The 26,451-nt window shown below is 47.2% G+C and overlaps 1 protein-coding gene across 1 annotated transcript; it reads left to right on the top strand.

Annotated features, from left to right (window-relative positions):
- Window positions 1-238: 238 nt before the first annotated feature.
- On the top strand, window positions 239-26,070 carry LOC310632484 (membrane-spanning 4-domains subfamily A member 15-like; the record flags this gene model as incomplete). The annotated part of the gene is made up of 9 exons (XM_083349704.1): window positions 239-381; window positions 1,568-1,689; window positions 6,758-6,999; window positions 8,806-8,922; window positions 9,873-9,929; window positions 11,380-11,514; window positions 21,970-22,083; window positions 22,382-22,620; window positions 22,965-26,070. The coding sequence occupies 8 exons, from the start codon at window positions 239-241 to the stop codon at window positions 22,490-22,492; spliced, it is 1,041 nt and encodes a 346-aa protein (XP_083205830.1). The 3' UTR covers window positions 22,493-22,620; window positions 22,965-26,070.
- Window positions 26,071-26,451: the final 381 nt, after the last annotated feature.

The raw sequence follows: 26,451 nt of genomic DNA, 5'->3' as shown, positions 1-26,451 counted from the left end.
AAGCTCTGATTGGTATAAATGACAGCTCACTTTATCTACCAGGATCCAACCTTTGTTTCAAGTATATCATAGCTGGACCTGGAATGACTTTATAAAGCTTCATTTGGTACACTAATGTTGGATGTTCCTGCTAAAGGAAGATCTAGACTTTATTATGAATCCCATGGTTTGAGGTTGGACTATAACATAGTCTGTACAAAAGTAAAAATGAAATATGCAACTCTACTGACAAAACAATATGATCCAGATGTTTCAGCAGCTTCTGAGATCCTTGCAAGTTTTTCCAGGAAAAGTTTCTGAAGGAACACAATTGGAACCGGGGACTGACTCCCTCCGGTTTCCCCTTCGCATCATTGCGACTCTGTTCAAGCGCCAGAAAGAGTAAGTCGAAAGCTATAAAGAGCCCCGGTGGAGGAAAAGGAGAGAGAAGAGAAAAAAACCTCTCTGCTGGACTTGTTGTTGTTAGTTGCGAAGTCGTGTCCGACCCATCGCGACCCTATGGACAACGTTCCTCCAGGCCTTCCTGTCCTCTACCATCTTCTGGAGTCCATCTAGGCTCACGCGTACTGCTTCAGTGACTCCATCCAGCCACCTCATTCTCTGTCGTCCCCTTCTTCTATTGCCCTCAATCTTTCCCAGCATTAGGCTCTTCTCCAGTGAGTCCTTCCTTCTCATTAGGTGGCCAAAGTATTTGAGTTTTAGCTTCAGGATCTGGCCTTCTAAAGAGCAGTCAGGGTTGATCTCCTCTAGGACTGACCGGTTTGATCGCCTTGCAGTCCAAGGGACTCGCAGGAGTCTTCTCTAGCACCATAGTTCAAAGGCCTCAATTCTTTGGCGCTCAGCCTTTCTTATGGTCCAGCTTTCACTGCCATACATTGCAACTGGGAAGACCATAGCCTTGACTATACGCACTTTTGTTGACAGGGTGATGTCTCTGCTTTTTAGTGTGCTGTCTAGATTTGCCATGGCTCTACTCCCGAGGAGCAAGCGTCTTTTAATTTCTTGGCTACAGTCCCCCTCTGCAGTGATCTTGGAGCCCAGGAAAATAAAATCTGTCACTACCTCCATTTCTTCCCCATCTATTTGCCAGGAATTGAGAGGGCCAGGTGCCATGATCTTGGTTTTCTTAATGTTTAGTTTCAACCCAAGTTTTGCACTCTCCTTCTTCACTCGCAACAAGAGGCTCTTTAGTTCTTCTTCACTTTCTGCCATTTCTGCTGGACTACGACTATTTAAAGAGCTCCGAGGGTTAAAACGGGTAGACTGCACTGCGCGTCCCCTTCTTACTTCTGGCGATTCATGCAAAGACTGTAGTAGACCCCGAGGGGTTAAAAACCAGCCCCTCCCAGCGTGTGACTTGCATATTTTGGGAGAAAGCGCAAGAGATGTCGAGGGATGCGTTTGATTTCAGTGATTCGTTTTAGTCTGGGAATAACAAGGCATTATAAACTTGGACAAGTAGTTTGCCTTTCCTCTCTAAATCAAGCAGAAGATTCCCGGGTCCAAACTCTTATTTACTGCAACACAGTTAAGGGAGCAAGAAACTTTATTTTTCGGGAGTCTTCAGTTTAAGGTCTGAGCAAACCTCTCCTTTTAGTAGGGTGGGAAAGCCCCGCCCTCCACTTGCTCCTGGTAGATCGCTTTCGTTTCTCCCAGATGCGTTTGCGTTTCTCGTTTTCAGCGGTTGTCGTGAGTAGATTCTGGTTACTTTTTAAAAAATAAAAATTAATGTATGGTTCTTCCCTGCTCCCATCCATCCGTGGTTTTCCCAGCCATGCGAGTCACCGCAGGCCTTCTAGATGGGAGCATTTTGGGGCAGAATTAGCAGAGTTTGTAATCAGTGTTTCCGCGATGGAAATGCCCAATATGCAGTGGGCTTATTGGGTCGGGGCAGGGGGAATCGATTTCTGCTTAACTTTAACTTTTAATTTCTACGCTCAAGAAGCTGCAGAGAAGGGCAACTAAGATGATTAAGGGCTGGAAACTAAAACACATATGAAGAACGGTTGCAAGAATTGGATTTGGCTAGTCTAGGGAAAAGAAGGGCGAGGTGGATGGGTGGGCGTGATAGCAGCATTCCAATATTTGGGAGATTGCTACAAAGGAGGGGGTCAGCTTATTTTCCAAAGCACCAGAGGGCAAGACGAGAAACAATGGATGGAAACTAATCAAGGAGAGAAGCAACCTGGGATTAAGGAGGAACTTCCTGACAAATGAGAACAATTAACCAGTGGAAAGGCTTGCCTTCAGAAGTTGTAGGTCCTTCATCACTGGAGGTTTTTAAGAAAAGACTGGACAGCCACTTGTCTGAAATGGTATACGGTCTCCTGCTTGAGCAGGGGGTTGGACTAGAAGACCTCCAAGGTCCCTTCCAGCTCTATTCTGATTGAAGGAAAACAGCTTTCTCTTAAGACAGCGATGGCAAACCTTTTGGAGACCGAGTGGCCAAACTGCAACCCAAATCCCACTTATTTATCACCTGGTGCCCAATGGGCGTGGCCCACTGGGTGGGCATGGCTGCGATGGTAATGGCAGACTGGGTGGACGTGGCCACCTCACTGTTGCTCGTGGGGAGGGACGCCTGTGCGGGCTGGGCAGGGTTGGAGATCCAGGGAGTGTCTGGCGGGTGGGGCAGTGCGCAGGAGGCTCATCCTGTGGGGTGAGGCAGCGGAAAGGGTGTGGGAACCATTGCTGTGCAGCAAGGTGAGGCAGGGGCCAGGGTAGCTGGTGCCTGACACCATCAGCCCCTGCACACACAGGCCAGCGAGCGCATGGCGGCTGACGGTGTCTGTCAGCAGCCATAGCCTGCCAGCCCCACAAGTGGCACACTCTGGGGTTCCGCAGCCCACTGCGAATACCAGACCAGCAGCAGGTGGAGTAGGGGAAGGGAGAGGCACATGATGCAGCTAGGATTGCGTGCCTCCCCATCTCTGCTGGGCCTGGGCGTGCTCTACCACCTCTATGCGGGGCTTCCTAGCCGACCACTTTGCCTCCTTCAGGCTGGGTGGCAGCCTAATGGACCTACATGAGTGACTGGTGGCCATGGTAAATACTGAGGGAGATGAGCTCCACCCGCGGGCCAAGGGCAAGACCCTCGAGGGGGCTGAGATGACCAGTGGTGACTTGCTCCTCCAACTAGAGTTGGGATGTTATAGGTGTGTCCGGCGGCCTGCATCACATGTTCCCCTGACTTGGTGTGCTGCCAATGCCGCCGCAGTGCTGCTGCTGGAGGTCCAGCCCAGTATTCACAGTGGGCTATGCACTGCTACCAGATGCTGTCAGCCCCCGTGCGCTCACCACCTCCTGTGCACGTGGCTTGGAACTGGGCAGGAGGTGAGGGCAATCCTGCATCACCAGACCCAGCTGGCAGCATAGCCCTGCATTGCCAGGCCCGGCTGGCAGCAGCTCCAGAAGCAAAGCTGTGCTGCCCATTCTCATGCTGCTGGTGGTGGTGGTGGGGGGAAGGCGGGCTCCAGCACACACACACCCCTTGATGCTGCCACTACGCATTGTTCTGCATGCACGTCCCGGGGCACACATGGGGCGACAGCGGTGAAGGGTTCGTGCATGCCGGAACCCCTCTTCCCCTGCCACTGGTCCCACCAGCACAGGGATGGGCAGCACAGCTTTGCTTACAGAGCTGCTGCCTGCCAGGCCTAGCGATAACAGTGATCACTACCACTGCCTCCTGCCCAGCCCCATACGTTGCCCAGGTGCCGCTGCCAGCAAGTAGCTGAGGCGGCTCCAGACACCCGGCCACCACTCCTCCTCCTGCTTCCCTGCATGGTTGGCCGATTGAGGGGCATGAAGCATCAGGAGCAGCAGCAGCAGCCGCCACCCCTGTCAGAGCCACCAAGTGGACAGGGCTCGCACCGGGCGAGGGCTGCCTTCTGGCCATCGCGGGGCTGTGTCTGCCCACGCTGATGGGGCTGCACTGCGGAAGGGAGATGGCGGCTCTGATTCCCCTTGCCAGCCACCTCCCCCCCAGCCCCCTGCCTGGTGCCCCTTCTATGCAATCCAACATGAACGCTGTTTGGATGAGAGGCTTGGCCGGTGGGAGGGGCGGCTTTCCTCCATTGAGGCATCCCAGCTCTCCCGCCCCCCCTAGCCGGACCCCCTTGCCTTCCCCCAGCTGGGACCTGTAGACCCCTCCACCCTCCTGCACCCACCCCAGTCTGAGACTCCTGCAGCCCCCCCCCCAACATACCCTGCTGTCCCCCAGCTGAGACCTCCAGCAATTCTGCAACCAGGACCTCCTGCCCCCACCCCAGCAGACCCACTGAGAAGCCCACCCGACCACGGCTGAGGGAAGGCGAGGCAGAGAACCGGTTGTTAAATTGTTTGAAACTCACCACTGGTCACTTCCAAAGTCCACTCACTCACTCACTTTCCCACCAAAACCTTTTATAGGTTTCCTCTCCCCACCCGGCTCTCGCAGCTGTTCCCAGACTCTGCATATGTGGAGAGGGGAGCAGCCTGGCCCCACATCCCTCTCTCTGGGGTGACGGCACACATGCCTGCATAGTGGGCTCTTGAGTGCCACCTCTGGCATGCGTGCCATAGGTTCGCCACCACTATCTTAAGGGATGCTCAAATCTTAATTGTGTATGCGATTCAGCCTATTGGGTCCAGGTTTTAAAGATCTAGAGGGCCACTAGATGTCGATAGCATTTGGGACTTTGCTTTATCACTTCACTTTTTTCTGGGGTTATCCAGACTTTCTTTTCTTTCTTTCTTTTTTTGGAAACCAGGCTGATGTTCCAGTTGATTTCTGATAAGAAATCTCACCACATTCCAGAAACAAACCCGGCATGCAGATGCCTGCTCTTAAGGCCTTTGCAATAATTTGTTCTGTCCAAATTGGTATTGCTGGAAGATGGCAATCAACATGATCATCCATGTCTGATGCCTTTAGATCTAATTGCCACTAACAGGACAGAAGGGACATTACAGTAACACTTTGTCCACACGAGAGAGCGCATTTATTTATTTATTAAATTTCTATACCGCCCTTCTCCCAAAGGACTCGGGGGGTGTACAGGGCAATAAAATACAAGTACAAAAGTTAAAAGTAAAATTAATTGATTTAGCCCTAACAATAAATAGTTAAAAAATAAACCCAAACCCTGGCGGAAATGGCAAAGATTTCAGCGTACTTGAAAGACCAGTCGCAACAGAGATATATTGTGGAGTGGAGAAGATGGATTGATTACATCCAGAATAAATATGGGACTAAAAAGTTTCACCTAGCATTTGAATAAGTATTGGACCTATGCGATATATTAACTATTTGTAGTCATTTTAATAAAAGTTAAAGTACGATAGAATTTAATATCTTATTGTTGTTTGCATATGGTAGATTATGATTGTTTGTATTTTTATACCCTGTATTTAGCTCTGGGAAGTCGGGGAGGGGAGGGAAGAGTTGGGGAGGTTTGGGGAGAGGGGAGGGGGTTGGGAGGGGTTTTGTCTTTTAAAAAATGTACTGTAAAACTTTTCAATAAAAAAATATAAAAAAAATAAACCCAAACCCCTTAGTCCAGGCTGGCCTGTTCAAACAACCAGGTCTTCAGAAAGAGCGAAGGTCGGGAGCCATCTGGAGCTCAACAGGTAATTGAACAGGTAATTTAGTTGGGTGGATCTGAGATGGGGCTAGGATTTGAAAGACCCATTTTGCATTGAATATTGGAACGTAAGCAAGAAGACAAGCCTCCTTATTCACGATTAACTTTTTCTGCCTGAGAAACGTGTGTGCTTCTTAAACCCTTCTGGCAATCTTCTGCAGTTGGAAGGGAACGGTATCTCATAAGGTGAGATTAAGAGAACAGCGGTCTGCCGGTTGCAAGTGTTCCGGGATGCCTGGAGAGCGGGGAGATCGGCCGGAAATTTGTGAGGAAGAGCTGGTAGACACAGAGAGGGTTTAAAAGGGGAGGATTGGGTGGGGAAATAGGGAGGAAGGGAAAGAAGAGAGAGGACAGAGGAGGAGAGCGGTGAAAGTGGAACAACAACAATAACAAGAAGTGATCTGGGAGTGGCAGCGCAGGAAGAGCTGCCGGGACGATTGGCAGAGAAGGAGAAAGGCAAGCGGGGAAACTAGTAGCTGAAAGGAAACCAGAAGAGAGAGGGAGAGGCTGGGGAAAGCAGGGGGCCAGGACAGGAGGAAGAGACAGAATAGCGAAGGAGGTGAGAGGGGGAGAAGGGTTTACTGGCTTGTGCTATCATCGCCCTCACCGCCTGGCCCATGCTTAGCAGGGCTGCAGGAGAGCTCAGTGGGGCAAGTGAGGGACAGAGAGCCGGGCCAGAAGGGGAGCCAAGAAAGCCGGAGGAAAGTAAGAGAGCTGAGCTGGGTGAGCGAGTGAGCCAGAGAGCTATTAGCTGAGTGGCCGCGAAGGTGCTGCGGCTGGGAGGATCAACCAGCGGAGCCAGGAGCCAGGCTGCTGAGCGAGGAGGATGACTAGGTAAGAGGATAAAGGTGAGCAGAATAGGCCGGCAGCTGGCAAAGGACTGGACTAAGACAGTGGGACCCGAGTGCCTGGACAAAGGGCCAGAGAGGTCCTTTCAGGGATGGTGCTACACACGATTAATTTTTGCTTCCTGAGAAAGTGGTATGTACTTACTATTCTCCTACTTGAACCCTTCTGGCAATCTTCTGTGATGGGAGGGGAATGTTATCTCATACAGTGTGATTAAGGAAAAAGAACAGATTTTGCCTCCTTTATGCTAAGACACAAGCATTTCCTCACTTGTTTGTTTGCAGGTAACTTAGCTGTGGTAATACTTCCAGCAAGAATGGCCAGTGGAAATATAATTGCCTTTAATGGAGCGAACATAATCCAAACAGCCCAGGGTGTTCCCAGTGGTGCTGTTCAGGCATCTGGAGCAATACCAAATCTGCAGTATGGAGCTCAGCCACTTGGAATGTCCACCAGTGCTCCTCAACAAGTTCCCCAAAAGGGTCGTTTGGAGAAATTTCTCAATGCTGAGATCAAAGTACTTGGGGTAAGCATGTTCACAATGTACCTGTTTGAAGTCCATTAAGGTTTTATTGCTATGTAGAGACCTGACAAACTTAACATTAAGAAAACCAAGATCATGGCATCCGGCGCTCTCAATTCCTGGCAAATAGATGGGGAAAAAATGGAGGTAGTGACAGATTTTATTTTCCTGGGCTCCAAGATAACCGCAGACAGGGACTGCAGCCAAGAAATTAAAAGACGCTTGCTCCTGGGAAGGAAAGCCATGGTGAATCTAGACAGCACACTAAAAAGCAGAGACATCACCCTGCCAACAAAAGTGCGAATAGTCAAGGCTATGGTCTTCCCAGTTGCAATGTATGGCTGTGAAAGTTGGACCATAAGAAAGGCTGAATTGAGGCCTTTCAACTATGGTGCTGGAGAAGACTCCTGCGAGTCCCTTGGACTGCAAGGTGATCAAACCGGTCAGTCCTAGAGGAGATCAACCCTGACTGCTCTTTAGAAGGTCAGATCCTGAAGTTGAAACTCAAATACTTTGGCCACCTAATGAGAAGGAAGGACTCACTGAAGAAGAGCCTAATGCTGGGAAAGATTGAGGGCAATAGAAGAAGGGGACGACAGAGAATGAGGTAGCTGGATGGAGTCACTGAAGCAGTAGGCGTGAGCTTAAATGGACTCCACAAGATGGTAGAGAACAGGAAGGCCTGGAGAAACGTTGTCCATAGGGTCGTGATGGGTCGGATACGACTTTGCAACTAACAACAACAAGAAACATGACAGCCCCATTGAATCTAATAATTCAAATGAAAGTCTTAAGGGAAAATGTGTGCAATTGGCACAGTTACCTCAGCAAGTCTTCAGAGTCATGCAGAATCCCCCAGGAGACACCCAACGTCCCTGAGATACCACCAATGTCCTTGGAATGCCACCAAGGGAGGGGGCTGACTGTTTCTGTATTTCTTTTATCTTATCTATAGAGTGGCAGCGTTTCTGGGTGATGAAGTAAACAATGTAGCAAGCATATTAATATGAGTATCACAGTGTGTTCAGGGTTCCCTCCTCAAATGAGAGGGGCCCGTCTATTCAGCTGAATAAACACTTATTGAGGCAAATATTGGGACTCTGTCTTTATTATACAGAGCCACACCTGAAAACTGGTAGAACACCTTGCTGAAGTTATTGGCTTGGCTATTGTCTGGCTTTGGAGTATATTCCAGAAACCTGTTCTTCCTAGTATTTGCATTTGCAGAAAAATTCTGACTCCAATATGCATTCCTTTTCTTTGCTCCTTACTGAGAAAGTGGAGCTCAGCCATAGTTTCAGCCAGATCTTTTTATCCCTCCTCTTGAGAAGTGCAAGTGTTGGGCATTTCTCCATAAGAACTTGATCATAGTTTGGCTGCAGCCCAAACTGGTTGAAGTCGCTTTGTGCTTATGGCTATGGTTAACTTCCTCCTGCAGAGCAGTCTGTAGTGAGAGAAGTGATGTTCCTCTCTCAAAGGCCCGTCTTGATATTCTTACAGTTTTTCCTGACAAGAGCAGCCTGACTGTAGGTCAAACTCTAGTCTATTATAATCTGGAGGAAATGTCAGGTACATAGTGACAATGGTTTCTCAAACTGTCCCTTCTCCCCATTTGAATTTTTCACCATAGGAAAGCAGGCCTTGGGTCAACACCTGCCCTGGAAGCTTAGAAGCCCCAACCCCTTTCAAGGACCTTTCAGAGATGGATAGAAAGTGATGCCTTTCCTGGAGTGCTAACAAATTAGAATGTTTCTCTTTCTCAGATTCAGAGAATTAATTTTTGTTATTTTGTGTGTTTTCCTTCCGTAGGCCGTCCAGATCATGATTGGGTTGATCCACATTGGCTTTGCGGCTCCCGCAATTTGTCTTTCTGCCGCAGGGTACTTTGTCTTGTCTGGAGCTTACTCCTTTTGGGGAGGTCTCTTAGTAAGTATGTGCGAATTTGTGTTCAGTCATTCACTATGGAATTAATGGCCAAGAGTCAAAGTCCTGTCTGCACTGCAGCTCCCTGAATTCCTCACGTATCATTTAAATCCCAAGGGGGAGCATTATGAGAAATGGTCCAAGGGGACTTTCAAAAAAAGCCATCGGATTAACAGTAATGGGAGCTCATGACTGTCCCACATTACAAGAATATAGTAAGCTCCCAAATGTTACTTAAAGAAATTAGGAAAGTATTCTAATGAATCTAAAGAAAGAAATAGAAAAGAAAAGGCCTCTTTTGCAGGGAAGGGGAAGAGGAAATAGATAATATTTGGAAGCCATATTTTGGAAAAATAGCCATCAGATTTACTTTAAATTATAAACTGCAGAAATATTGAGGTCTGTGCTAGTATCTCAGAAGCCACACTCAAATTCTCAGTTGGCATATCTGAATGGAAGCTGAAATGCCTTTTCTTGTATGGAATCTTAGCAACCAGCTCCAGGAATTTCCCCACTTTGCTTCATTCCAGCATTCCCTAAGGATTGATTATGCTCACCTCCATTGGACTGTTTGGGACTTTTCTCTCCTCCCTCTTTTTCCTTTGGAATAAGTTAGTATTTAGGTTCCCTGCCCAACCTTGTGAGTGTGGCTGGTGCATTTAAGAAGTCAAAGACTGCCCTTTTGCTATAGGTCTGCTACAAGTTCCTGACATCCAAGCTGTTTCTCCTATACGTCTTAAACTTTTTAGGATGATGCAGGTCTGCTTTTGCAGGGGTTGGGGGGATATTTATTAATATTCCAGGCTGCCCAATCCAAAACAATTCAGACTGGCTTCACAAAATTAAAATATTAATCATATATAAAATAATGTTGAAAAAGACTATTTCCATGGGTCCCAGACTTTTCTGATATTTGTCCCTTGATATTTCCAATTTTTTTTTTCTTTTTCCAGTTCATTTCTTCTGGATCACTATGTGTAGCGGGTGCGAACCGTCCAAATAATAGTTTGGTGAGAAAGCTATATAGCATTTGAATTTCTTTTATGCTGTTCCTTTTATGCTGTCTATGGTCTTCAGATACTGCTCAGTCTTAAATCAACATTTTATTTTATTTATTTTTTTATTTTAATTCCATTTATATCCCGCCCTTCTCCGAAGACTCAGGGCGGCTTATAAGCTTAGCAGTAGCCTTCATTCTATGTATATGCCTGCTTATTAGGGCTTTCACACACACCCCCCAAGCGGCATTATTACAAAGTCAGCTTAATTGCCCCCAACAATCTGGGTCCTCATTTTACCTACTTCGGAAGGATGGAAGGCTGAGTCAACCTTGAGCCTGGTGGGATGCGAACCTGCACTAATTGCAGGCAGCTGGTGTTACTTAAGGAGGCATTAGCCCACTGCTCCACCAAGGCTCTTTTGAGGGGGAAAAAACAATTCAAAAGCTTCTCTGACCTTCCTTCTTTGATCAACTTTCACTTTCAAGCCTTGCTTCCATTGAAAGTTCTATGTCAACAGTAGAGAGAGTTAAACCATCCAGAATTACAGGCTCCTCCAGTCCCCCTTTTTGCATTGGGCTTCTTCCCAAATTCCCTTCCTGATGTGCAACCGGTCAGTAGCATGACAGAAATGAGCACTGTTGCTATCAGAAACAGTGAAGAGCAAAGAGCTTGCATTCCTCGAGTCTTCAAACCAGACCGAGCAACATTAGGAAGAAGCCCCGTGTATTAGGAGTAAAAGTATGGAATGAGTGTGGGAATCCAAGGGAAGAGAGAGCTGATGCTAGCCCTCCTACAAAGAGCTTGCTTTCTTCTCCCCTGTTTCTCTTTGGTTTAAAGTGCTCGTGGCAACACAGAAATGTTTTTGTCTTGTAAAGGGAAACAGTGTGGATTCAGCAGAAGAAGAACTTTAAATTCCTTGATCAAAGAAGTACTACTTTCCTGAAGCAAAACCAGCAATTTTTAAATTTTCAGTATTCTCACTACTGGCTCCAAGGGTTTCTCCCTTCCCAATTCTCTAGTTGCCTCTCTGTAATGATGTATAGTTAAAAGAGCATTTAGCATTAACGTTTAATGCTTAGAGTGTGTCATATCTTAGTCAAAATGTTCGATAAACCTTACCGGTTTTCCTATCACTTTTAACTACCTGGTCTTCAACAGAGACTGACTTCCAGAAACAAAAATAAGGAATTTGACAATATTTGAAAAGCCTTCAAATGAGTTGTGAGCTTTGGATTTCCACTGTGGAAAACCCTGTTGATAACTGCTATGTGATGCCTGTGATGTTACTTCATGCCTATGACTGGTTTCACTGTTGAGGGATTATGCACCATTAATGCATTCATGGATAGATTTTACTACTTGTTTTACCATAGTTGGATGTAATTTTCTTTATGGTTTGAATTTAATAAGACCTGTGCTTTCGTTTTTCTTCCACTGGTATATTGCCCTTTTCTTTCAGGTGAAATGCAGTTTAGGAATGAACATCACAAGTGCCATAGTGGCATCATTTGGTATTCTGCAGTATATTATTGAGCTGTCCATTAGTGGCAGTTCTTCTTTAAATAACAATTCACCTGAGAACTACTGGAAAATGGTAAGTAAACTAATCTGCTCTAGAATTTTGGCTTCATATGTAGAATCCAGAAGAATATTTATGTACACAATAGACATATCCCAGTGTTAAGCAAGGATGAGGAGTGGTTCAGAGTGAACAAAGAGGTGGAGTCCAGATTTTCTCTCTCTAGGTAACATGTTTATTCAGCTGAGCAAATGTGGGTCCTCCCGTGAGCTTGGAAGAACCCCGAATGCAATTTGAAGTAAGTATATATAGGTTTTGTATTTCTACTCAGTTACATAAGAGGAACTGAGGACATAGTATTGGATGAGGAGAGCACACCTTTTCTCCATCTATTCTGGCCACTTTTTACCGAGGCACGACTGAGAGCGTCTTAACAAACTGCATCACTGTTTGGTTTAGTGGTAGCAGTACCAAAGACAGAAAGTCCATACAGAGAGAGGTAAGGAGAAGTGAGAAGATTATAGAAAGGCCACTTCCTCTTATTCAGGACTCTGCTTACAAGTGCTACGTGCTTAGAGCTCAAAGCATTGTTAGTGACCCCACACACCCACATCAAGGTCTGTTTCTGTTGCTCCCCTCCAGGAGGAGGTTTCAAAGTATTTCTAGCAGGACTACCCGATTCTGTAATAGCTTTGTTCCCTATGCTAGGGCTTTTCAGCCTTTTCACCCATTGTACCACTTTTAGGATATGGCAGCATCCGAGTACCAACATCTGACAGCCCTGCAGCTCCAGCCATCTCTTGCTCAGGCTTGTGCGGTGCTGCCACCGGTTCAGCTCATTCCCCTCCCCAGCTACCACTTTTCTAGGATGGACACGTATCACCTGCCAGGTGCCAATGTACCACAGGTGGTACCTGTACTACTGGTTGAAAAGCCTTGCCCCATACGCTATCTGTCTGGTAAACTCACAAGATTCATTTCTCTCGCCCTGTGTAAGAATTACATCCAAACTAGACTGCGTCGTTTCTCTGAGCCACTGTTCTGAACCAGCCCTCTTCTGGCCTTGTAAAGGCAAACCCCAATTTAAGAAGAAGAGACTGGAGAGCTTCCAAGGCTAAAAGGCATCTGCCAAGATTTAATTACGCAGTTAACAAAAACACAAGAGCTTGTCTTCTCAAGCGGGAAAGTTGCTTTCAGCAACCAGCCCCTCCCCAAACACTCCTTTTATAGAGAGCTCAGGGCGTGGTCTCCCTGTGCCTCCTCCCGAGGAGTCTCACAGCCTTTCTTTGTTTGTTCCTGCTCGACTGCCTCCTGCGTCGGGCGTCCTTGAACAGGGCCAGCTGTGGGTCATCATCCTCCGCACTCTCGGGCTCACGCAGCTGAGAAGAGGTCCCCGGCTGAGGACTCTGCAAAGCCTCCAAACCATCATCAGCCGGTTCGTCTCCCTCCTCCCCCTCATCTGAGTCCTCCGATACATCGGACCCGGCTGTCGGACCCACAGGCTGGCCCTGAGTCACAACACTATCCCGCACCGCAGGGCCCTTCCCCCGGGTCTGCCGATCCGGATGCGGTCGGGATGGGAACTGTTCGTGAAACGCAGTCACCAACGCAGGGGCATGAACGGCGGTCGCGTCTTCCCATGTGAAGTCCTCCGGCCCGTACCCTTTCCACTCGATCAGGTACTGGAAGCGACCTTTCAGCCAGCGGGAATCCCTGATGCTGGCGACCTCGTACTCGGGGGTGCTGCCTCCATCACGAGTTCCTGATGGGGGAGGTTCTGCTTGGCGAAGTGGACAGGCCGGTTGTTCGTGGACCAACAAGGACCGATGGAAGACGGGGTGCACGCGCAGGGAACGTGGCAGAGTTAAACGATAGGCGACCGGATTGATGACGGCCTCGACTGGGAACGGTCCAAGGTAACGGTGGTCCAGCTTCCTCGCCGGCCGAGTGGATGGTAGGTTCCTGGTGGACAGCCAGACCCGATCCCCCACCGATAGTGGAGGCGTATCCCTTCTCGACCGATCGGCGAACCTCTTGTAGTCGGCCTTGGCCTTCTCCAGCTGCCGTCGCACCAACCGATGGATCGCCTGTAACTCCGCCATGAATTCGTTCGCTGCCGGCTCCGGTGAGTCCACGGGAGAAAGGGGGAAAAACCTGGGGTGATAACCCACGTTGGCCAAGAACGGTGTCATCTGCGTGGAGGTGTGTTGCGAGTTATTAAAGGCAAACTCGGCTATGGCCAAATAGTCCACCCAATTGTCCTGCTCTAGGTTAACGTAGCAGCGCAGATACTGCTCTAAGATGCCGATGACCTTCTCGGTACCCCCGTCGGTCTGAGGATGATGCGCGGACGAGAGGCAAACCTTAATGTCCAACGCCCGCATCAACTCCTGCCAGAAGCGGGCTGTAAACTGGGCCCCCCTATCGGAGACGACTCTATCGGGAAGGCCGTGCAGCCGGAACACCTGTTGGATGAACATGCGACTAGTGGCGCGAGCTGACGGTAAGCCGCGACAGGGGATGAAGTGCGCCATCTTGGTCAACATGTCCACCACCATAAACACTGTCGTGAAGCCGGAGGATGGGGGTAGATCCGTCAGAAAGTCCATGGACACAGCCCCCCAGGGTCTCTTGGGCGTTGGCAAAGGCTGCAGTAAACCAGGCGGGGCCCCTGTCGCTGACTTGGCCTGCCTGCATGGGACGCAGGAGGTGACATAAGACTGGACATCGTGTCGGACTTGGGGCCACCAGAAAGTACGGGAGACCAGGTTCAGAGTCTTGAACAGGCCAAAATGCCCCGCAGCCGGGTTATCATGACATTGGCTGAGGACGAGTCCCCTGAGTGGCCCTCCTGGAACATAGAGCCGGTCACGATAATACAGGAGTCCATCCGCGACCGACCAAGGCGAATCTGGCCCCACCTCTTCCTTCCGCTGAGCCACCCACGCCTCCTGCTGCTGCGCCTCCCGGATCCGAGCCCGTATATCCACCGGCTCCCGCACCGCAGCAAAAGACTCGACGGGGATCACTGTCCTGGGCGGAAGCTTGTCTTCCACTCGGGTGTACTCGGGCTTCCTGGACAGAGCATCCGCTCTCTGGTTGTGCCCACTTGGTATGTACCGCACCCGGAAGTCAAACCTCGCAAAGAAGAGGGACCACCGGATCTGGCGTTGATTCAAATTCCGAGCGGTCTGCAGGCTTTCCAGATTCTTGTGGTCCGTCCGGACCTCGATCTGATGCCGCGCCCCCTCCAGATGATGCCTCCAAGCCTCGAACGCCGCCTTGATGGCCAGCAGCTCCTTCTCCCACATGGTATAGTTGCGCTCCGAGGGGTTCAATTTCCGAGAGTGATACGCGCAAGGGAAAAGGGTACCGCTGGGCGTCGTTGCCTGGAGTAACACGGCCCCAATGGCAATGTCGGAGGCGTCCGCCTCCACGACAAATGGCCGTTGCGGGTCGGGATGTTTCAAGATGGGCTCCTTCATGAAGGCGTCCTTCAAAGCCTGGAACGCCTGTTGTTCGGGGGCGTTCCACTGGAACCGAGTCTTCTTCTGCAGGAGCCGGGTGAGGGGGGCTGTCAAGGCAGCAAAGCCAGGGATGAATGTCCGATAGTAGTTGGCAAATCCAAGGAGTCGCTGAACGTCCTTCACGCGACGCGGGGGTTGCCAACTCTGCAACGACTCGACTTTACTCGGCTCCATGGCGATGCCCTCAGGAGAAATGCGGTGACCCAGGAAATCGATGGTCACCTGGTAGAACTGGCACTTCTCCAACTTGGCAAACAGCCGATGTTCCCGGAGGCGCTGCAGGACCTGACGGAGGTGCTGATGATGCGCTTCACGCGACGGGGAGTAAATCAGGATGTCGTCCAGGTAAATCACGACAAACTGGTCCAACAGATCCCGAAAGATATCGTTCATAAAATGCTGAAACACAGCGGGGGCGTTGGTCAGGCCAAACGGCATCACCGTGTACTCGAAATGTCCATAGCGAGTACCAAACGCCGTCTTCCACTCATCACCCGGCCGAACCCTGACGAGGTTGTAAGCTCCACGCAGGTCCAGTTTCGTGAAGATCTTAGCCTCCCGGAGTCGGTCCAAGAGCTCGGGGATGAGGGGCAGCGGGTAGCGGTTACGCACCGTGATGGCGTTGAGTTTCCGGTAGTCACAGCAAAGCCGTAACTCGCCCGACTTCTTTTTGACGAAAAGCACGGGCGCAGACACTGGCGAGGACGAGGGCCGGATGAAACCGCGAGCCAAATTCTTTGTCAGGAAGTCCCGCAATGCAGCCAACTCGGGCTCCGACATGGAGTACAAACGCCCCACTGGGAGAGGCGCATCAGGGACTAGGTCAATGGAGCAGTCGTAGGGCCTGTGCGGGGGTAATTGGTCCGCCTCTGACTCGCTGAACACGTCAGCAAAGTCGGACAGTTCGGGAGGCAAGGAAACCCCTGGGGAACCCTCCACCTGGCCGGCACAGATATGGCGGGTGTGGTCCACGCACTGCAAACTTGGGAAGGTGACCAAGTTCTGAGACCAATAGATCTGTGGATCATGCGCCCGGAGCCACGCCAGTCCCAAGACCACGGGGAAGTGCAGATCCGAAGTGACGTAGAACTGGATGGCCTCCACATGGGTACTGATGGCCATACACACGGGTTGCGTGGCGGCCGTAATAGGCCCGGACAGGAGCACTCGACCATCGATGGTCTCCACAAGCATGGGCGGATCCACTGGACACTGGGGAACAGCCCATTTGGCCACGAAGGCCGAGTCCATAAAGTTAGTGGTAGCCCCAGAGTCAATTAAGGCATGGACCGGAATCCCCTCTGGCTTGCCAGGAAGGATCAGACGTGCCTCCAAAATCAAATGCCGTGGAGGTTCACAGGCACCGTCGGAACGGCGTCGCTCGGCGTGGTCGTTGTGGGTCGCCCGATCTATCACACCGTCTAGATCGGGCTCGGGCCGTTTCCCGACAGCAAAGCAGGGGACTTTCTCGGGGCAGGCTTGGTCATTGACGCCCGCTGACGCTTCTTCGGGCAAGAAGCAGCCAAATGTCCAGGGTCCCCACAGTAAAAACACAACCCCTCCGATCGTCGTCTGTCCATTTCCGTCACCGATAGACGGGACCTGGCGGCACCCAGCTCCATTGGCTCCTCCCTCTGGACTGGGGGCTCACGCACAACAGGGGCGGCAGGGGTCTGTGGGGTGGCACGGCGACTCTTACGCTGCTGCAGCCGGGCATCGATCCGCAGACAAAGATGGATCAGCCCATTCAGGTCTGAGGGAATGTCCACGCGGGCCAGCTCATCCAACATCTCCTCTGACAAGCCATCCTGAAAGGCATCCACGAGCGCAGCCTCATTCCAGGCGGAATCCTGGCTAAGCAGCCGGAAATCGCTGATATAGGCCTGTAGAGGGCGCTGACCCTGCCTCAAAGCTTTCAGGCGTCGGGTGGCAGTCTGCGCCTTAATCGGGTCCTCGTACATGAGGCGCATATGGTCACAAAACCCCCCAAAGTTATCCAACAAAGGGCTAGGCTGTGCCAACAGAGGCGTGCCCCAACGAGCTGCATCTCCCGACAGAAGGCTCAACATGAATCCCACCTTATCTCGGTCAGTGGGGAAATCAGCTGCTCTCACGCTGATATAAAGCTGGCATTGTCCCAGGAAGGCAGGAAACAGTTCTGGTTTACCAGGAAATTTATCCGGCATAGCTATCTGACATTTCCTCCTGGGTGGGGGGGCAGCATGTACCTGAGCCTGCAGTTGTGCCACCTGAGTGGCCAGCAAGGTGAGTTGCTGGTTGAGCTGGGCATTCTCGGCAAGAAGCTGCTCCATCGTAGTAATAAGGGGTGGGTGGCTGAAAGCAAACTGTTCTGAACCAGCCCTCTTCTGGCCTTGTAAAGGCAAACCCCAATTTAAGAAGAAGAGACTGGAGAGCTTCCAAGGCTAAAAGGCATCTGCCAAGATTTAATTACGCAGTTAACAAAAACACAAGAGCTTGTCTTCTCAAGCGGGAAAGTTGCTTTCAGCAACCAGCCCCTCCCCAAACACTCCTTTTATAGAGAGCTCAGGGCGTGGTCTCCCTGTGCCTCCTCCCGAGGAGTCTCACAGCCTTTCTTTGTTTGTTCCTGCTCGACTGCCTCCTGCGTCGGGCGTCCTTGAACAGGGCCAGCTGTGGGTCATCATCCTCCGCACTCTCGGGCTCACGCAGCTGAGAAGAGGTCCCCGGCTGAGGACTCTGCAAAGCCTCCAAACCATCATCAGCCGGTTCGTCTCCCTCCTCCCCCTCATCTGAGTCCTCCGATACATCGGACCCGGCTGTCGGACCCACAGGCTGGCCCTGAGTCACAACAGCCACATACAATATATGGGTATATGCATAGTTTATTTATTCTTTTTTTGGTCATGTTTATGCAGTGTATATTGGAGTTGGTTACCCTTTGAGAACTGTATGGAACAAAATTTCATTTTAATGTATGCTGACTAGTGTCCATTTAAGTGACAGTAAAGATATCATTCTATTCTAATAGGGTATGGAACAGGGGTAGGCAACCTTGGCTCTTTTATGACTCGTGGATTTCAACTCCCAGAATTCCTGAACCAGGAATTCTGGGAGTTGAAGTCCACGAGTCATAAAAGAGCCAAGGTTGCCTACCCCTGGTATAGAAGTTGCAAAAATAGGCATGCATCCTTTGGTTTGTGGCCACATGCCCAATGTGTAGGCATGTGGTTTCTTATGGAACTTTCCACAACTCCAAAGCCTGCTAAGACCTGAACTTTATTTCTGTCATTTCTACATACGAACCTTTTCGCCAGTTACCAGAATCAACACCGGATCCCTTGAATTTGATTTGAAATCTTTCCTAAAATACATCTCCGTCCTGAAGACATGAGTGCTACAGGGAGTTCTCGACTTACAACAGATTGTTTAGTGACCGTTCAAACTTACAACAGGCACTTACGACCGTTTTTCATTGTTGCAGCATCCCTGTGGTTACCTGATCAAAATTCAGATGCTTGTCAACTGACTCATATTTATGACGGTTGCATTGTTCTGGGGGTCCTTTTGCAACCTTCTGACAGGGGAAGTCAATGGGGAAACCAGATTCACTTAACAACTGTGTTATTAACTTAACAACTGCAGTGATTCACTTGGCTACTGCAAGAAAGATCGTAAAATGGGACAAAACTCACTTAACAAATGTCTCAGCAATAGAATGTTGGGCTCAATTGAGTTCATATGTGGTCATAAGTTGAGGACTTCCTGTTTTTCACTTGAAAATCATTTATAATGATTATTAAAACTCAAAAATACAAAAATAACTAATAAAAAGTAAGAAGACCATAAAAAGAAAAAATGAACAGCACAAAGAAAGGAAAAAAAGAAAAAGGAAAATTAAATGACTTCTTCAAGTCAAGTACAATTTCAATAACCTATTAATAACTTATTATATTATCTTATATTTCAATCAAAGCTTTATCTCTTATTTATGAACAAATTATAAAACCTCATCATTCAGTTTTAATTGGCAAAACTCCAGTGAAGTGTTACCAGAAATAATATATATTTTAACCTTAAACGACCTTCATTGTTGTTTATTTTCTTTATCCATTAGCATAATTCAAAATTTCATTAAGAGCTATCAGAAGCAACAACACAGTAAAACTTTTGATCTTTAATCCCTTCAAGAGCATCCCACAAGTTAATTTTTCATCATTTTTTTTCTTCCTCTCAGGAACTCTGATTTTTGTAAGTTTAACATGTGCAAAAAATAAGCATGTTGTTACCTGAATCATAGAAGCCTTTCTTTCAATTTTAACATCATAGCTTTTCATTTTTCTCTAAAACCCAAACAAAAGGAGCTGGGAGCACACAACCTGATTGGAGAGAGTGCTCCCAGCTCCTTTTAAAGAGGGACCGGTAAAAACCCTCCTCAAGAAGTCATCACTGGACTCCACCATTCTGGACAACTTCTGTCCAGTCTAGAAAAGGTAGTGCCTTTGCAATCCAGAAGATCCTGGAGGAAACAGATTATCTGGACAATTTTCAGTCAAGTTTCAGGCCTGGATACGGGACAGAAACAATGTTGGTTGCACTAAAGGATGATCTGTGGAGGGACCAGTTGGAGGTGGTGCATCCATTCTTGCTCTTCTTGACCTCTCAGCAGCTTTTGACACCATTGACCATTTTATCTTTTTGGGCTGATGTATAGAGTTGGGTGTTGTGATTCAGGGTCAGCCTGTGGGTTCGGCAGTTGGGTCCGACGATTCAGAGGAGGAGGAGGGGGGTGTTGGAGAGCCTGCAGAGAACAGCCCGGAGGCTTCGCAGAGCCCTCAGCCAGGCCCCTCCCATCTGGTCACTACGCAGACCCAGCTGTGTGAGCCTGACAGTGTGGATGAAGATGACCCACAGCTGGCCCTGTTCAAGGATGCCGGATGCAGGAGGCAGTCAATCAGGAGTAAACAGAGGAAGGCAATGGGGCACCTCGGAAGGAGGCAGAGAGAAGCCACGCCTTGAACTGTTTAAAAGGGGAGTGTGTGGGAGGGCTGGTTTGCTGAAGGCAACCGTTTGAATAGCTCCTGTTTCAAGGTTCGTGTTTTTGTTTTGTTCTGTTTGCTCTGTTTTGTGTCAATAAATTTGGCAGGCTTAGTTCCAGCCTCTTGCCTTTTTGTAAAGGGGTTGTCCCTGCCTTTTCTGCAGGGCCAGTAGTAGGCTGGTACAGAACATTGGGGTGGGCAGCACAGTTCTGTGCTGGTTTACCTCATTCCTCTGAGGCGAGTCCCAATCGGTGTTGATAGGGAGCGATAGGGGCCCACAGATCCTGCTTTGCGGGATGCCACAGCGCTCAGAGTTTCTGCTCTTTTTTAACTCCTACACGGAACTGCTGGGTAAGATCGCCCATCACCATGTGATGAGGTATCACCAGTATGCTGATGATACTGTTATACACCTCTGGCCTAGGTGAAATGAGGGATGCCGTGGACATCCTTTTATGGTGCTTGGAGGCTGTGGGGCTTTCAAGGGTTCAACCGTTCAACAGGTCAACCCTGGAAAGATTTTCTCCTTAAAATCTGGATTCAAAGTAGTAAAGCTGAGTTTGATTTCTCCCTTCTTCATTGTTCTGATGGATCCCTCATATTTAATAGTTACATGGCAGGCAAAATTATCCTGGGTTTTGGCATGTTAGATAGAGCTACTGACATAGGCAAGACCAAATGGGAGTTAAGTTTATCTTGACTGTTTTAACAAAACTTGCCAAAGTTCACGTACTTCCTAGGAATGAAAAAAATAATTTTAAATGGGGTTCTTGGTTGATCTCTGCTTATATACTAGCGGCTTGCCCTGTAAATGTTGATGGGAGTGTTCTTCGGTTAAGTTATTGTTTACTTTTTATTGTTTGTCTGTGTTGGTAGTTTTTGAATTAGTTTTGAATTTTTGCATCTATAAAACTTAATGATTTAGAATGTATGTTGGATTGTCCCACATGAACAGCTTTTAATGATGCATAAAGTAGTAACCAGGCTCAGGTGAAGTCTGTTTTCTTGTGCAAATATTTGATTTTATATGTGACTCTGAAATATTCCCATTTGATTCTCTGGGATATATATGAGATACTGCAAAACATAATGATGCTACAATGTTCCCTGATTTGGTTTTCTCATAATATAATAATAATAATAATAATAATAATAATAATAATAATAATAATAATAATAATAATAATAATAATAATAAACCTTTATTGTCAAAGTACAACATGTGTACATTGAGATTAGCTGAGCCTACCCCCCCCCCGTGCTCTCTCCCCCCAACACACAGTGACAACAAACCCTCCATCTTACCACACCATGTGAACCAACTACACCACACACCGGCCTCCCAAGTCAATTCTGCATAAGTTCACAGAGATTATGTCCCATTTAAAAGCCTAACAGCCCATGGATAAAAGCTATTTTTCAGCCTGTTGGTACAGCTGGCTATATTCCTATATCTCCTACCGGATGGTAGGAGAGTAAAGAGATACCGTCCAGGGTGTGAGTCATCCCTGAGAATCTTCCTCACTCTTCCAAGGCAACGAGCCCTGGCGATGTCATCCAGTGGTGTCAGGGAACAGCCCACAATGTCTTGTGCTGTGCTCACTACCCTCTGTAATACTTTCCTATCCGCGGCTGTCAGACCGGCATACCAAACCACAATACCATACGAGAGGACGCTCTCTATAGTAGACCGGTAAAAGAGGGTCATTAGCTGTTGTTCTACCCTGTTCTTCCGCAAGACCCTAAGAAAGTGAAGCCTCTGTTGGGCCTTTCTAGCCACCTGGGTTGTGTTAACTTTCCAGGTCCGATCTTCACAGAGGTAGACTCCCAGAAATTTAATATCACGTACTGTATACTGCCCCTGTTTTTCCTGATACAATTGTTTCTCCCAGTGTTTTCAAGGAAGCAGCTGGGAGTCCCTTTTAATGGTGTAGCACATTAATTTCTCAGCAAATCACAATCTTTCCACATGTGTCCCTACTCTACAGACCGTCGGCATTTGCCTCTCCAGTGTGCTGTTCTTGTTCAGATTGCTGGAACTTTTCATCACAGTGTCACTTGCACATTTTGGATGCCAGGCGACTTGCTGTGCTAATGACCAGGTAAACATTTGTTCCTTTTATAATAGTTTTAGCTTTTTATATCTGGACCAGGTGGGCAGATTTGATCAGAGAAAGAAGATTTAAAGGTCAGGTCCTAAGTCATTTGGGTGTTAATTCATACCTTTAAAGAATTCTCTATCAGAGCTTACAACTCAAAGGTTTCAGAAATTGGTGAGGCTCCCAGCTTTTTCTAGGTAAGCAGAGTGCTAGAATTAAAAATATACAACTCCTACCTGGAGTAAGATGCCCCCAAGGTACAGTCAGTATTTTTATATACAGGTATTATTTTCTGTTGCAGGCATCCGTGGTTTATGTGCCTTACCAAGTCGACGGATATGCAGCCCTTGCAACTGCACCAAATTCATCCTCTCCACCAGTCTATGGTAATGTGGTTACCAAGCCAGAGTAAGAAAAACCAACAAGCCCAGGAAGGAATTGTGAGAAATGTTGCACCAGAGGTCCCAGAAGAAGCAATGCATGTTGTGTTGTTTTATTTTGTTCTCTAGCTTCTATATTTTTCAGTTACAGCCTTTAAGCCAGACATGTCAAACACAAGGCCCGGGGGCCAGATCTGGCCCGCGAAGTGGTTTCATGTGGCCCGCGAAGCCATCCTGGAAACAGTGAGGGAACAGCCCCCACTGCCTTGGCCCTGGCCCAGAGACCCTCCTTCTGCCAGAGACCCTCAGATCTGTCCCACTCCTGCCCAGGCCCCCATAGGCACCCTTGATGCGAACGATGTAGAGCTGGCCATGCCCACCCAGTAGGCCATACGCACTCTAGCCACGCCCACCCAGTAGGCCACGCCCACCCGGCCCCCTGAGGGCAACTGCAATGCTGATGCGGCCCTCAATGAAATTGAGTTTGACACCCCTGCTTTAAGCACTACTTTAAATGGTTAGTTTTACGTCACGTCTACAAGTATTGGGTGTGACCACAACACTTGTAGTTGTTTTAAGGAGAGATTGGACAACCAGTTATCTCAAATGGAATAGTGTTTCCTGCCTGAGCAGCGGGTTGGACTAGGTCCTTTCCAACTCTGTTACTCTGTTATTCTGTATTAACAAAGCCTAGACCTCCTCTATAAATATTTCAAAGATTTGTCTTCAAAATTTGGCCACCCTCAACAGCTGAATTGTGTGTTTATTAAATTAATACATTCAACCCCCACTTCAAGCAGGTATCCTATGCTCATTTACTCCAGCCATGGAATGGACCAGAAATTTATTTTAATACAACCATAGACATATTTTCATTCAAGCCACTTCTTTACAACTGTCTCTTCTACTGTATGTGACTCTTTTTTTAATTTACATTTAATGGATCAGAATTTTTAACACACACACATAAACCCAATTTTCAATTTTAATTTTAAAATTAAATCTCCACTGTAATTTTAATATCACTGGATTGGGCAGATTTTATGAATAGAGCAAGAAGGGACAAAGTAGATTTTGGTGTGCCTGTGGCACAAGCTACACATTGGACTGTTCCTATGATGTGCCTGTCAGGATAGCAAGTACATTTTTGAGATAAGGAACTCCAAAGATTCATTGACAAACCTTGCTTGAACAAGGAATTAAATCATTTGGATTGAGTGTAACAAGATTGATTTGCATATTAAAAAGATGAAGCAAAACATTTAGGAAATTTACATTTTATACACGTTTCCTTCTCAAATGGGAATATCCCATTGTACTGTTTAAAGGATTATTCCTATAAACTACATTTTAAGTAATTTTGTTAAAATATTTAACTATTATTCTTTGGTCTGCTTTAGTGACCTATGTTCCAGATGCTTAACAAGATAGTCTGGTGTTCAAATTGGGTTGAATGGGAATTGAGACTATTGCTATGTTTTGTCATGAAGCTTTTTGACAAGCTTCCTTTTCTTCTCTTGCTAAATATGATGAATGGCAGTGAGTGTTGTAGAGGTGGATGTGGTGCAGATTTAAATCTCATGTAACAAGACAAATAACTCCATATACAGTAGTCTATCCAAACACCTAGAATCGCTAATGCAGGTAGTCCTCAACATATGGCCACAATTAGGCCCAAAATTTCTTTTTCTAAGTGAGACAGTTGTTAAGTGAATTTTGCCCCATTTTATGACCTTTATTGCCTCAGTTGTTAAGTGAATCACTGCAGCTGATAAATTAGTAATCCAGCTGTTAAATTAATCTGGCTTCCTCATTGATTTTGCTTGTCAAAAGTTTGCAAAAGGTGATCACATGATCCCGGGACACTGCAACTATCATAAATAGGAGTCGGTTGCGAATTTTGATCATGTGAGCACAAGGATGCTGCAACGGTCATATGTGTGAAAAATGGTCATAAGTCACTTTTTTCAGTGCCATTGTAATTTTGAATGGTCACTAAACAAACTTGTAAGTCAAGGACTACTTGTAGTAACAGCTCAGCATTCTTAGAGGAAGCCAAGGGTCTATAAGAGTCTGAATTAGTTTTGTGTGCACTTTTGACTCATTGGCTTTTTAAAATAGATGGTTCCTCTTCAGAGTAAAGTTTATTGCATAAAAAGCACCACTTTTTCTGAGGACAGATCCAGAGAATCCAAGCTCAACAGGGTGCTCATTTGGGTTACCAGGTTTCCTTTACATTTCCCCATATTTTAAAACAATGTAGCTTTTTTCAAAACAATATAGCTAGTAATTCCACCAGAACTTTTCTGACCCTTTCAAAGCAGCTGCACACTGTTTCAACTTTTTTTTTTTACAAACAGCCCTTGCCAGCTGTCTGCACAGTTTAAGGAAACAAACTAGCTGTGCATTCACTTTTCAACAGAAACAAGCGGGACCAGTTTTCACAGCAACTAAGTAAATGTAGAAAAAAAATTAGTTGCTTTAACAATTCAAAATGGTAATTAAAAAGTTAAAATACAAATGTTGAAGTCCATTTTATAGTGGCATTTTCAGACTAAATAGCATGGAGGCATGATGACAAGAGGATCAATCCCTTCCTCCCCCTCTTGCATAGAAATCAATTTCAATAAAATCAAATCGCTATTTACTTTTACTACCATCAGCACCATTTTTAAATGTTAAGAATTAAAATGCAGATATCCAGTTTGCAGGAAATTAGTTATAGAAAAGCCCAGTTCACAGGTCTATAGTTGCTTGTGTATGTGTTACAAAAATGGAAGTTTCATACACACACACACACACACACACACACACACACACACGACAAATAAAGACCCTCTACCCAATACCTCTAAAAAGCAACTGGCAAGATTTTACGATTTTAAACAGTACAAGACTGAGTTTCAGATAGAACTATGCACAAATGGTGAACATATTGCTACGAAGTACAGTCATGGCCGAAATTGTTGACACCCCAGAAATTTTTCCAGAAAACAAGTATTTCTCACAGAAAACTATTGCAGGAACACATGTTTTGCTATACACAGGTTTATTCCCTTTGTGTGTATTGGAACACAACAAAAAAAGGGAGGAAAAAAAGCAAATTGGACATAATGTCAAACAAAACTCCAAAAATGGGCCAGACAAAATTATTGGCACCCTTAATATTTGTTTGCACACCCTTTGGAAAAAATAACTGAAATCAGTTGCTTCCTATAAGCATCAATAAGCTTCTTACACCTCTCACCCGGAATTTTGGACCACTCTTCCTTTGCAAACTGCTCCAGGTCTCTCTTATTGGAAGGGCGCCTTTTCCCAACAGCAATTTTAAGATCTCTCCACAGGTGTTCAATGGGATTCAGATCTGGACTCATTGCTGGCCACTTCAGAACTCTCCAGCACTTTCTTGCCATCCATTTCTGGGTGCTTTTTGACGTATGTTTGGGGTCATTGTCCTGCTGGAAGACCCAAGATCTCGGACGCAAACCCAGCTTTCTGACTCTGGGCTCTACAGTGCGACCCAAAATCCTTTGGTAATCCTCAGATTTCATGATGCCTTGCACACATTTAAGGCACCCAGTGCCAGAGGCAGCAAAACAACCCCAAGACATCATTGAACCTCCACCATATTTCACTGTAGGTACTGTGTTCTTTTCTTTGTAGGCCTCATTTTGTTTTCGGTAAACAGTAGAATGATGTGCTTTACCAAAAAGCTCTGTCTTGGTCTCATCTGCCCACAAGACGTTTTCCCAGAAGGATTTTGGCTTACTCAAGTCCATTTTGGCAAACTGTAATCTTGCTTTTTTATGTCTCTGTGTCAGCAGTGGGGTCCTCCTGGGTCTCCTGCCATAGCGTTTCATTTCATTTAAATGTCCATGGATAATTTGCGCTGACGCTGATGCTCCCTGAGCCTGCAGGACAGCTTGCATTCCTTTGGAACTTGTTTGGGGCTGCTAATCCACTATCCTGTGTTGCAACCTTTCATCAATTT

This window comes from Vipera ursinii (assembly GCF_947247035.1).
Source record: "Vipera ursinii genome assembly, chromosome: 1".
In the NCBI taxonomy this organism is placed as follows: domain Eukaryota; kingdom Metazoa; phylum Chordata; class Lepidosauria; order Squamata; family Viperidae; genus Vipera; species Vipera ursinii.
The sequence above is the reverse complement of the archived record's forward strand: the minus strand, read 5'-3'. Positions and strand labels throughout refer to the sequence as shown.